This window comes from Macrobrachium rosenbergii, chromosome 9 (genome assembly GCF_040412425.1).
Source record: "Macrobrachium rosenbergii isolate ZJJX-2024 chromosome 9, ASM4041242v1, whole genome shotgun sequence".
NCBI classification, from domain to species: domain Eukaryota; kingdom Metazoa; phylum Arthropoda; class Malacostraca; order Decapoda; family Palaemonidae; genus Macrobrachium; species Macrobrachium rosenbergii.
This window is the reverse complement of record NC_089749.1, coordinates 47,876,053-47,889,100: the sequence shown is the minus strand read 5'-3', so window position 1 is coordinate 47,889,100 and position 13,048 is coordinate 47,876,053. Positions and strand designations below refer to the sequence as shown.

Genomic DNA, 13,048 nt, shown 5'->3' with positions numbered 1-13,048 from the left:
TATATATATATATATATATATATATATATATATATATATATATATATATATATATATATATATACATATATACATACTGTATATATAATACATACTGTATATATAATATGTATATATTTTATGTGCATATAATCATCGTAAAAACATTTTGAAAGTGTAAATATGAAGAGTGCTTGAAAGTAGGTGCATTCACATACATTCCTCCAAACCTTTTGCATTTATTCATGTCCGTTAGTCATTGGTGCATCTGGTACTTACTTTTTTATCTTTACATACCGAGAGTGAAGTGTAATTGTATAATATAGTAATGAAATAATGATGTCGCGGATGATGTAGGAGTAGCACTCGCCCATAATCATAATTATTTTCAAGTGCATATAATAAGCTACGGTAATGTAACTGAAAAGGCAAGGCATCGAATACTGTTATAGACAAGCAAATCTACAGGTATTTTGCAGTAATAATAATAATAATAATAATTATTATTATTATTATTATTATTATTATTATTATTATTATTATTATTATTATTATTATTATTATTATCCAAGCTGCAACGCAAGTTATATAAGCAAAGTACTCCAAGCCTAAGAGTTCCAGTGAGGTATGCACCTCAGTATAGGAAAAAAATAGTGATAAAGGTCGGAATATATAAGAGAAATAAAAAAAGAGAGAAAACAATCAAACTGTGAAATAGAACTCGTGTAAACTTGCTTAGTAAAAATACATTGGCACTCAGTTAAAACTTAAGAAGTTACAACGACTCATCTTACAGTCTAGGATCACAGAGGAACAGAATTGTTTGGATTGCTTTAAAAGCTGAGGTATTGGATCTCATTAAAAAGAAGGCAAACTGTTAAAATTGACTAAAGGGAAGACCGTTGTCAAGGAAGGACAAAGTATATGTGAAGGTTTTATTTGATCTGCTTTCATAAGTTGAATGGCTGAAAAGAGTCTAAATGTAACTCATTTGTTAATGAATTTATGGGATAATAAATTAACAATGGTTGTCGTGAGCTATTTGTAAACCGACAAAGCTGAAAATGAATTTTTAAATCTCCAGCAGATAGAACAAATGAAAGTCTTGTCGATTAACGCCTAATTATTCACTGACTTGGTCAGAAAGTGTGAAAGGGTTAACCTTTTTTTACAAATAACAATAAGGAATCGAAGATTAAATTTGGTTATGGATGACACTTTTTACTTGAACGCTCGGGCTCACGACGTCTATGAGGTAGGTTCGTTTTTAATTGAAAAATTACCCAACGCGGCTTCCAGTGTTAGATATGTCCAGAAGATTTGTTTTAAGCAAAAAGAAATATTGTCAGTGAAAGTGGGTGATATCCAAAAGTGTCATATTTTAGTAAGGCCAAAAGACAAAATTTTCTGTCCTGTTAGGGTTTTTCTTGTTAATATTTTTGAACAGACCGATCTGTTAAACTTAATACCTCATATTTGACCTTTGACTTTCTTAGTGTGACTCTTGACCTCACTCGACGCACCAGCTTACTTAGTAGCGAAGCATACTTGGAAATATAGTCTATTCCTCATATTTTTCCAAAAGTTATGGTCAAGGTTTAAGTTCATATTTGACTTCAAAACTGGTTTGACCGTGATCTTGACCCTGAGGTGCGCCATCGCTTGTTGACTATCTGTATGATGACAGAAGTTGCAGTCTGAAATTAATTTAGAATTATTAGTCATTTTAAAAAACTTGGCGTTAGGGATGGACGAACATACAGGCTACAGGTCTGGAAACCTGGGTCAGTTACAAGATGCCCTGGGACGGTAAAACGGCAGGGAAGCAATGACAATGTTTTCGGACAGTAAACCGGACCCATAAAAAAGAACCATACTGACAGGGAAACAGTAGTCCCGAATATGAGTATGGAAATTTCGAAGGTGTGACGTGGTTTGGATTATTCAGAGATGATGGACACGCCCGAAAACCAGTTGTATTTCCCGGGAAACAACTTGTCGACATCCGCCTTTCAGATAAAAAAGGGGAAGGGGTCTTTAAAATGATTTTGAACTGGCTTCCATTTCCCTCTTGGTCACCCCATTGCCCTCTGTAACTTGGCACACGTAGCCATCACCAGCGCCCAGGTAGTATCTAAGGATGGTTTTTTCTATTTAAAGGAAAGTTCAAGACATATGAAAAAAAAGGTGTACACACAGACGCTTTCAAGCTGAAGCCACAGAGAATCTTTAGAAGGAAACGACAGAGTGCCAGAATGTCTAAGATATACGAAACTACTTGGACCGTGTCGGTTCCTTTTATACGTTTCCTTTGGCTTCAGATGATGATTATTAAAGCAAGAGCATATTTTTGCTTATTTAGCATACACACACACATTCATTATATATAAACATTTTTGTATATATATGTATGTTATATATATATTATATGTAATTGTATATAGATATACTTTATATATACTATATATATATTGTGTAGTGAGTTTTGTATAGTTATGTAAGCATACAAGCAAGAGAGAGAGAGAGAGAGAGAGAGAGAGAGAGAGAGAGAGAGAGAGAGAGAGAGAGAGAGAGAGATGTGGGGGTAGAGGGGAAGGGAGGCGAAGTTTCCTCTATCCCTCATTGCAGAATTGCATCGCTCTGCAGTAGTGACGTAACGCTGCCGTGCCGTCGACCGGAACAGGAAAAGGCAATTTGGTCGAGATATGAGGCGAAGGGCCTCTGAAAGTTCTTGAATGATTTAAAACACTTTGCGTAGAAAGCCTCCCACCTCAGTTCTCAATGCAAGCATTATTGTTCGTGTATTTATTTTTTTCGTTTTTTTTTTTTTTTAATTGCAATGGGTAAAAGCCACGCATTTTTGTCTGCAGTTAATCTTCCGTTTCAGTTTTATTTTCTTTACTAGGATTGTCTAAATTTAAACGCTTTCCACTTTTCTATATTTTGGGCCGTTCGGTTTTTTAGTCCTTCAGAACTTTGGAATTATCTTCCCTCATCTGCTTTACCTGGCTCCTGCAACCTTCCATTTTCGCTATTTTCAGGATATAAATATTGTATAGCGCCTCCCACTGTGAAATATTGATCTCGCGTAATCACAGTATTGATCACAAGCCAACCGCATAAATTAATCTCGTCCATCTAATTTCCCTTGCTTAGCGACAGCAGACGATAGGTAGGCCTTTATCGCCCCCCCCCCCCTTTACCCCAACCCTCCGAGCTGCTCCTCTCAAATCTATTCAAATATAGATGCAATTGATTCCCTAGTAAAACAGCAAGTTTCCACACAACATAACAAGGACTTCCCGATGCTCCTGCAAGAATTATGAGCGTTGGTCTCTCTCTCTCTCTCTCTCTCTCTCTGTATCCCTTTCTCCACGTAAGTCTCCGGTTAATGCCACGGCTCTCGGCTCCCGAGTCCTGCCATGTTTGTTGCTCACAGATGAATTAATCCAAATTCGTTGCTTAAGGTGAATTTTCTTCTCTTTATTTTTCTTCACAGGCGAGGACAATGAAGGCGCCTAATGGAAAAGAGGCGTGCCTATTTTTCACTGTCTTGAGTCTCACTCTGTCTCTCTCTCTCTCCTCTGTAAATAGGTCTTTGAGGAACTCGAGATGTGTTTTTTAGTTATTAGTGAGAATAAATCGACAGTAATTTTGTTGTGCTGATTGATTTAGACTATATACAGAGGACTTAAGAGAGCTCGCTCACCGCAGTTTATAATCAGAAACAATTAGCTAGTTTTAAATTTTAATTTTAGTTTTCTGTTAAAGAAAACTGTTGTGCTGGTTTGGCTGTCCGTCCGCACTTTTCCTGTCCGTCTTCAGATCTTAAAAACTGCTTAGGGTAGAGGGCTGCAAACTGGTATGTTGGTCATCCACCCTCTAATCATCAAACATACCAAATTGCAGCCCACTAGCCTCACTTTTTTATTTTATTTTATTTATGGTTAAAGTTAGCCATAATCGTGCCTCTGGCAGCGATTTAGGATAGACCACCACCTGGCCGTGGTTAAAGTTTCTGAGCCGCGGCTCGTACAGCGTTATACCGAGACCAAGATGGATCTGTTTACGATGGCCTTGATTATACGCTGTAGCGGCTGTTCAGAAACTCGATTTTACTTCTTTATTTTGTTGCGCCACCCTTTCTAATCTTGTTAAAGGCGGATCACCAGAGATAAGTAAAAAAAAAAACTGGATAGTTGGTTAGGTATCCCAAGCAAGAATATAACAGTGAAATAAAGTTTTGCTTTCGAGAATGACGTATCAGAGAAACACGACGTAGATTTTCCTTCATCAGCACGAATACTTAACTTACTTATTAAAACGACCTTTTTTTGAAAGGTCGTTAATTATTTTGAATGGGGAAAAATTACGTTCGTTCGACCGACATACAATAGATAATATCAGCTGATTGTGAATGCATGATTTATTTCTTAGACGTCTTAAATTACTACTAGCATAAATGGAACATTTTTGTTAAAAATATGTTTATATCTCGAATGAGATAAAACATCAAGACACGAATTTTGAAAATTATGAATGGGAAATCTGTGGTTGATAATCAATGGTCAAGACCCTGCTTGTCGCTGGTAACGATGAATGGAATAAAGTTTTTATTGACACACCATTAACAAATGCTGATCACCATATAAATGAAAAAGGATAAATTCCCTGGTTATGCAGTATGAATATTTAACATTTCATGGAATAACGCCGGACTAACTAACCCAAAAACTTACTGTTATTTGAAACAAAACCCGAAGTTTAACAGCAATAAAACCATTCCGGTGACTAGCAACAGCCTCTGACTTATACATATAAAGGGGACGTATGATTATTTTTTTTTTGTTATTTTAAAAGAATAGCGCCAAAACACGTGGTCATAAATCATATTTGAAATTATCAATTTTTCCGGGTCCACTGGAAATTGATTTCGAAGGAAAGGATTTTTCAGAAAACAACACCAAATTCGTTCCTAATCTAACCTTAAATTGACATGACCAGTTATGAGAGAGCCATCTTTCCAGTGGCGAACAGCAGTCCGCGTTATCACAGTAAATCCGTTCCGCTTTACAAATTCCTAACCAAAATTAACCTAACCAATTTGGAGGAGGCGCCTCGACTGAGCTGTGCTCGTGCGATTGATGTGAGCAGAACGAAAATTGGAGGTGGAACTGATACGCAGTTCCAGCTGGCTGGTCGGATTGCTGTTGCTTTTCCTCAGTCGTCCACCGTTCGAATTCTCTTCTGTCCCCTTTCCTGTGCTTTAACAGTCTACTAATTTACATGGCCAGTTCTCCGCTTGGTCCCCTTTCTGTTATTTATAATCGCCTTTTATTAAAATGTCATTTTCTTTTTGATGGCATTCTCTCGTGTGAATAATGGCTATGGCTTCTGTCTCGTCTTAGTCCTCGTTATGGGATTTATAATCTTGTCTCATTTATATGACAAATTTTCTGATGCCCTTCTCTCACGCAATTGAATGACTATGGCTTCTTTGGATATGTAAGCCCACTCGTGTTCACTTTTTTGCTTCTTTTTCCTGTAAATCAAGGTTAAGTTCTGACATAAAGCAGGTCTTTCCATTTACTTCTTCATTTAAAAAAATGTTGTCTCTAAAAAAGACTTTTGATTTTGTTATAGCTATTTATTTCCAGCAGGAATAACAAAAATGTCTTTACAGTTTTATTTTTCTTTAGACAGCAGTAGCTTCTTATAAAAGTATTTGAGCTGTGGGAGATATTGCAGATGTTTATAGCATTTAATGATTACTTCCTCCTCCTAGATTTTGTAGATTTTATATTATATAGTATATATATATATATATATATATATATATATATATATATATATATATATATATATATATATATATATATATATATATATATATATATATATATATGTGTGTATGTATATATATGTGTATGTATATGTATATATATACATATATATTTATATATATATGCACACATACATATACATTTATGTGTGTACATATGTATGTATGCATGTATATATTAGTGATACGAGAAATAATTTAAAAGAAATCCAACACATTAACTGTGCTTGTTTACAAAGTGCCAAACTTATTTTAAGATTGTTTGTAAAAAAAATATACGTATGTTTTGTATTCCAGCTTTTCTTATTTCCTCAATGACCACATAATCTCTGATATAGCTATACTCGAAAAAAATCCTTATACTTAATGTCATTAGGTAATTGTCGTAAAATAAAAAGATTTTATAAATTCCAGATTTATTTATAGTATATACAGTATACTGTACGTATATAGTTGCTGCCTTTATCTGCATTTGACTATGGGAAGACACAAGTCTATCTCTTTTATTTACACTTAAAACCTGAAAATGAGAAGGGCATGAGCTGTACACTTTTACTCCAAACAGAGGGTAGGGTCGACAAATGATACACTCCGAGGTACGTAAGGTACAAGACAGCGCCAACCTTTCTTTGGCGAAGGGCATCCTGAGGAACTCCTTCATGCTGCTGGCCAAGGACTGAAGGACAACACAGAAGGCCGAGGTAGTTTTGTGGGCTCTTTTATAGGGGTGCTAAACTCGACGAAAGATACACCCCGAAGTACTCTGGGTACCTGACGAAATCTTCTGCCCTGTGGTCCCTGGCACAGCGCACCTTGAGGAACTCCTGAACGCTGTTGGCCAAAGGCCGTGGCAGAAGTTCGAGGTAGTTCTGTAGCTCTTCCTTCTTTTCGTACACCGCCATGTGACACAAGAACTTCAGCATAGGGACACTCCTCCAGTCGACTGCTTGTTGGAGGTCGAACTCAGTCGGCTCTTCCACCGGGAGCCCATCTTCGACCATCGACTGCCATATTCCCTGAGGGTTGCAGTCAAGGTTGATGGTCGATTTTAAGAACACGTGAGGATCGTATGTCAGGTAAGTTTCGCCTTCTCCCACGAGCCCGTCCCAAGTATAGCGCGTGTATACTTGGACGTGCAGGTATAGAGATCGACCTCTGTAATCCATTCTACATGCTAATTCGTATTCGACGCTGTCGTCGATTTTCTGGCACTGGACATGGTAAACACGGTCGACCATTTCAAGATCGATCTTAAAGTCATCGAGGTCGTCCTCAGTCCATTCGCGCTCTTCCAGAGGCGGGTATCTCTTCTGGAACCTCCCTTGGTGTAGCAGGATCAACCCGACGGCATCATATATGTCGTCGGCCGTTTGAATTTTGTCATGGATGCTCTTGAAGTTAGGGTGAGTGATTGCCATGTCTTTAAGAACTAATTACGTCACTTGTATACACACCTAATATACACTTCCGTGTTTACACCGAGGCACGAAAAATAATACGCATATTTCTGAACAAGAAACACGTTCACGTCACCAATCAGCCTTTTGAGCTTTCATTTGATCAATGCACACTCAGCACTTCACGGAAGTTCGCGACTGCTAAGAGGAAAGCGTTATGGTTGTGTGAAGTCGTACGAACTCACACCCTTATGCACGTGCACTCTGCTTCGCCCATGCTGAACTTGTCGTAATTGTTTGTTGCAACGAACTACATGGCGTCGTTATCCCTCTAGGCTAGGCATTAACATTCAAATACCATCTGCCACTGCACACTTGCTAATATCACTGAAATGGTGTAGGCACACACACACAAATTCCTTCCAGAGCACGATGCTGTCACATGAAGCGACTGAAGCGAATTATTGTCTCCTGCAAGTTGGTAACTGACGTGGGACTAGGCTGCTCTTTCTGCTTACCGACGGGCCTTTTTTGGTAACGCCGCGGTGACGTCAAGAGAAGCCATACCCACGTCAGCTCTCCCGCCACTCATTCGCAAGAATGGGCGCGGGAGTCGGGACGTCACTTGTGACGCAATGGCTTGGTTAACCAATCGGACTACCGGACGGCCTTGCGAGGTCTCTTTTCCCCGAGCGGATTATCCAGCTCCCACTGTAAATTTGGGGCGTTGATCATCATCATTGTCGTGATTCATCACATCGAAGGTCAGGTATGTCGGGCAGCAGATCGGCATATAAGGCATTTGGTTATATAACAAATTAAACATTGCCAGTATTGCAGATAGCTGGTGCCTTTGGTGATGGCTTCGTTTCGATTTTCCAGGAACGATCTTATATATATATATATATATATATATATATATATATATATATATATATATATATATATATATATATATATATATATATATATATATATATATGTGTGTGTGTGTGTATGAAGTTATGTAAATGGTACGAAGGAGAGACTTCAAATGTCAGATAATTTGACGTAACAGGAAGAAGTAAGCCAGACGTATAAAAAATGGTAAAGACAAGTTCGCCTAACTGTACACCGAGTGCACTGACCAAAATAAAAGGAGAAGGATTACATTTTCTGTGTTTTCGTATAGATTTTCAGCAGTCAAAAAGTAAATTGTTTATGTGTGCTAAATGAAGTACTAGAATAAGTTCCATCGTTTTCATAAAGGTTGTGCAAGGCAAAAAAATCTTTGCCATTTTAGTAGAAAATTGGATTAACGGAGTAAAATTACATTTCCGTATGGTGTGTTGTCTTTTACCTACTGTTTGAGGAGGTTGTCCGAAACCTTGGTACATCGTGATGTACCGTTTTACCATAACATCTAACCAAATTAGTATGTGTTAACTGTATTTGGTCCTTTTACCTATTTTATTTTAGTCACCGTGAATTTTTCCTATTCATCATGAATTTGGTGAGCCATTATGTATTTTATTCAATAAACTGTTATCAGTTGTTTCCTGCAAGATGTACCGTTAATTCCAGTATAGTCTAAGGAATCACTTGGTAGTTAGTGGACGGTGGTGGGTCGTTGCGAAGGTGGGAAAGTGTATAAGAGCTAGCACTTTCATCCCGAAATGCTTGCTGAGACCTGGAAAGTTAATGCCTCCCAGAACTACTTCGTCAGCGGGAAAAGTCGTACAGGTGACTAATAATACCAAAAATAGCGTTACAAAATTAGAAAGTAATCATGTTGATTTGGTAAACCATTTTAGGAAGTGTGTGCGTTTTACAGGAATTTTTGTCACGTCACGGACCTTATTACCTAATGGTTTGGGTATCTTTGGGTATCCTTGGTGGAATTTTTTACTCGTGGCGTTGCGTAAACGCACGCAAATACTCTCAGTGTGTGCATTATGTTCCGAAATATAAATGACCTATTATTAATGTTATCCAGAATGTGTACAATCTGGAATGCTAAAAACTGAAAGGGGTGTTAATTTTCAAAGCACGCATGTACAACGCAGAAAAGAAATGTAAAATACAGTTAGTTAACAAGTAGATAAATATCAGTAAGGAAACAAGTAAATATTCGTATACATTAACAGCATAAAACCGAAAAAGAACGTAGTTAAGTCTGGTCGATGTTGCCTTTTAGTTTTCTGTAAAAGAAAACTGTTGAGATGGCTATTTGCTGTCCGTCCTCAGATCTTAAAACCTATTGAGGTTAGAGGGCTTCAAATTGGTATGTTGATCATCCACCCTCCAATCATCAAAGTTATCAAATTGCAGCCCTCTAGCCTCACTAGTTTTTATTTTATTTAAGGTTAAAGTTAGCCATGATCGTGCGTCTGGCACTGCAACAACACAGGCCACCACCACGGCCGGCTGAGAGTTTCATGGGCCGTGGCTGAGAGTTTCATACAGCATTATACGCTGTACAGAAAACTGTATTGCGCCAAAGAAACTTCTGCCCATTTTTTACTTATGTTCGGAGACGGTGTGCAAACTGAAATTGTATTTTCTAACGTTTTTTAGTTGACGATGAAATATTTGTCCTTGTAAGAGCATTCAGCCAGCGAATGTTTGTGCCTCTTGTTTCTTCTTGAACGCAAAGAAAAAAGTTGTGGAAAAAAGGAGAGGAAGAGAAATTGAGACAGTTAACTTTAACTCTTTCAAAGATTATGATGTGCTTCAGAATCCTTATCAGATTTAATCGAACTAAGCGCATCCACCATTAATTGATTGATTTGGTGATAAAAAACTGGTTGCGGTCACCAGAAGTCTTACACTGTAATCATATGATGCCATACTTAGGGCATTGCATATGGCTAGTCGGATCTCATCTTAAAAGTGACCAACATTGTGAGTGAACTTATGAAACATTTGGGACTCCAGAACTTCTTCGTAGCTAAAAGCTTAAGGTAAAGGGTAATCACCTTCCTCATACTGACATTCTGAGATGAAACCCTGAAAAAGACGCTCGACCAGCAGGTGCCATGCAGAGAATATTCCTGTTAAGGAATTATGTGTAGATTAGTTACTGTCCTCATCTTGGCACTCGAAGAGCAAATGTTCCCACTGAGACACTCGGCCAGCAAATGTATTACAAAAGATCCTCCTTTCTGGGAACTTTGGGTAGAGGGTAGCTACTCTTCATCCTCTGGCACTCAGACAGGAATTGCCTTGCTGGGACCCTCGACTAGCAGGTGCCAGAGGGAGCATCCCTCTGTCGAGGAACTCTAGTAGATCATTATCATCATAATCATGGTGCCTTGAGAAGAACCATCTTATTGGGGAACACATTTTCTTATGTTTTAGTTTTTTTAAGATTGAGTTTTTAATCTTCCCCTTTTGTGTCCATCAAGGAGGCCATGTTTTCGGTTTTATTTTTTCATTAGCATGATTATGCAAAAAGTCATGAGTAGATTTGCTCGTGAATTTTGCTAAGTTTTGTCCTTTGAGGCGTGGATTGCTTAGCCATGGCGGAGGTTTGCAGTCATATCCTAGAAGAAGATCCTACTATTATGCTTAGTCTCATAATTCAGAAGTTTTTATGTTTTCGTTTTGAATGAATTTTGCAATTTGTGCCTTTTTTGCTATATAAATTCTAAGCCCATATTATGAACATGCATTACCAGAATTATTTTCGACCTATATGTATAGTCTGCCACTTAACTTGTGTCGCTTTGATAAAGGTAATTGAAATATTAAAAAATTTGATAAGTTGCGTGATATTGTATTTAGATATACGCTACTTTACATATGGTTGGCTGCAGTAGTAAACTACTTTTTTTGCAGGGCTACAAAGAAGAGTTGATTAATTCGTAACCCTTTATAAAAGGAAATTACACAAAGCTCTGAAGGATTTACAAAGCACTGAAAGATTCTGCCTTCTATGAACTCAGCATAAAACTTGATACGGCGATATTCTCCAGTCTCTCCTTCCTTCATTGTACCAGAAAAAGAACTTTGCGTTGGAGGTACTGTTTTGCTACCGTTGCCTCACTGGCGCGTAACTGTGACATCGTAATAAGATGACTTCTCCCACCTTGCACGAAAATGGAAAGGCCATCCCGAAGCTGAACGTTTTTGAAGAAGAGAAGCATTTCTTCATTCTGCACCATCGAGAATTGTTGCCGTGGCGTTCCTGATGGTAAAAATCAAACCTTGTCCTTGCTCGAGTGGTCGGACCGCTGACAAGTACTTTTCATATGACTGACCATAATCCACATGTATTCATATGAATCATGCGTATGGCTTCGTACAGTGACGAACGAATAAAATTAGGCAGTTCATCTGCCATTTTTTCTCACTTCCACTGGTCGCCGTATTGGTAATGGTGCCACGTATCTTTCACTTTTATGAAATCCGTAACGCTGTTGGACACGGCATTGGGTAAAACTTCGTCGTAGTATTGCAGCTGTTCTTGGTTCGTGTGAACGGCCTCGTGACACAGGAACTGCAGCTGAGGGGCATCGTGCTTTTCCCAGTGTTTTTGGTAGTCAGACTCCGTAGGCTCTGGTACGTTCAGGCCATCGTAGATCATCGACTCCCAGATTCCATGGTGGTTGCACTCTCCGCTGACGATGGACTTCAAGAACAGTTCTGCGTCGTAACTAACGTAGATTTCTCCCTCGCCTTGGCCTTCGAAGCCCGTATAGCCACAGCCGGCGGTGAGCCTCACGTAAACGGAACGCCCCTTGTAATCCATCCTGGCGATGAGTTCGTATTCTTTCCCGGCGACGTTGTCGTCGAATTGGTAGATGTGGTACAGGCGGTCGATGTTCTCGGTCAGCACTTCGAAGTGTTCCAGCTCATCGTCGGCCCATTCCGACCTCTCCCAGGGCGACGTCCGTTTGTCGAAGATCTGTTGGTATAGTAGAGGCGTCCCCACGTACTCCATGATGTCATTAGCACAGGTGACGCCCTCGACGATGCTCTTGAAATTGGGATGAGTTCCGTCTGTCATGGTGAAATCACAACGAGCAGTTCAAGAGGGGAACTACCGTAGTCACTTTTTGTAGGAGTAGGTCTAACAAGACTAAAGAGGATATCCCTTGCAGGGTCCTTGCTGGTTCCGAGTCTTACAAGAAAGTGACGAAGGTCTGAGATCCTACCAGACTATATACGAGTCGCCTTGCGTAACTGTGACGTCAGCAGCCTACCGGGTGTTCGTTCTTATCGTGTCTTTCCTTTTTCTAGTGACGCGAATAGCTTTTCCTTTTGCGATAAACAGTTAAACCCTTCTGTGGTGCTTGTATCAGGTAGATTTTTTTCATTAAGTGTAACTAATACTTTATGGTAGCATTTACAATTCAAGACCGCATAACTTTCTAGCAACCCTCCTCGGAAGTTCTTGGGGTTAAACACAAAACGTATGAGAGCTTAACGTACGTATGAGGTGATTGTATGATATTTAGGTAAATGCGCATTACATGCTGTTTAATGGGATCATGTAAATCTTATATGTATATATTTATATGTATATATATTATATATACACATACATACATATACATATGTATATAATACATTATATGTACATATATATATTATATATTATATATATATATATAATATATATATATATAAATATATATATATATATATATATATATATATATATATATATATATATATATATATATATATATATATATATATATGTGTGTGTGTGTGTGTGTGTGTGTGCGCGCACAGTAAGTAATTGAAGTAAATGTTTGTTCCGTACTGAAGAGATTGAACACTGAATTTTGTTATACTTCTCATAATGATTTGGACATAATTACTTTGTAGCACCAATTTATCT

At 38.3% G+C, this 13,048-nt stretch overlaps 1 protein-coding gene across 1 annotated transcript; it reads right to left on the bottom strand.

The window, feature by feature from the left end:
* Nucleotides 1-6,220: 6,220 nt before the first annotated feature.
* On the bottom strand, nt 6,221-7,833 carry LOC136841760 (uncharacterized). The gene has a single exon (XM_067109029.1). The coding sequence runs from the start codon at nt 7,237-7,239 to the stop codon at nt 6,541-6,543; it is 699 nt and encodes a 232-aa protein (XP_066965130.1). The 5' UTR covers nt 7,240-7,833; the 3' UTR covers nt 6,221-6,540.
* Between the last annotated feature and the right edge of the window lie 5,215 nt (nt 7,834-13,048).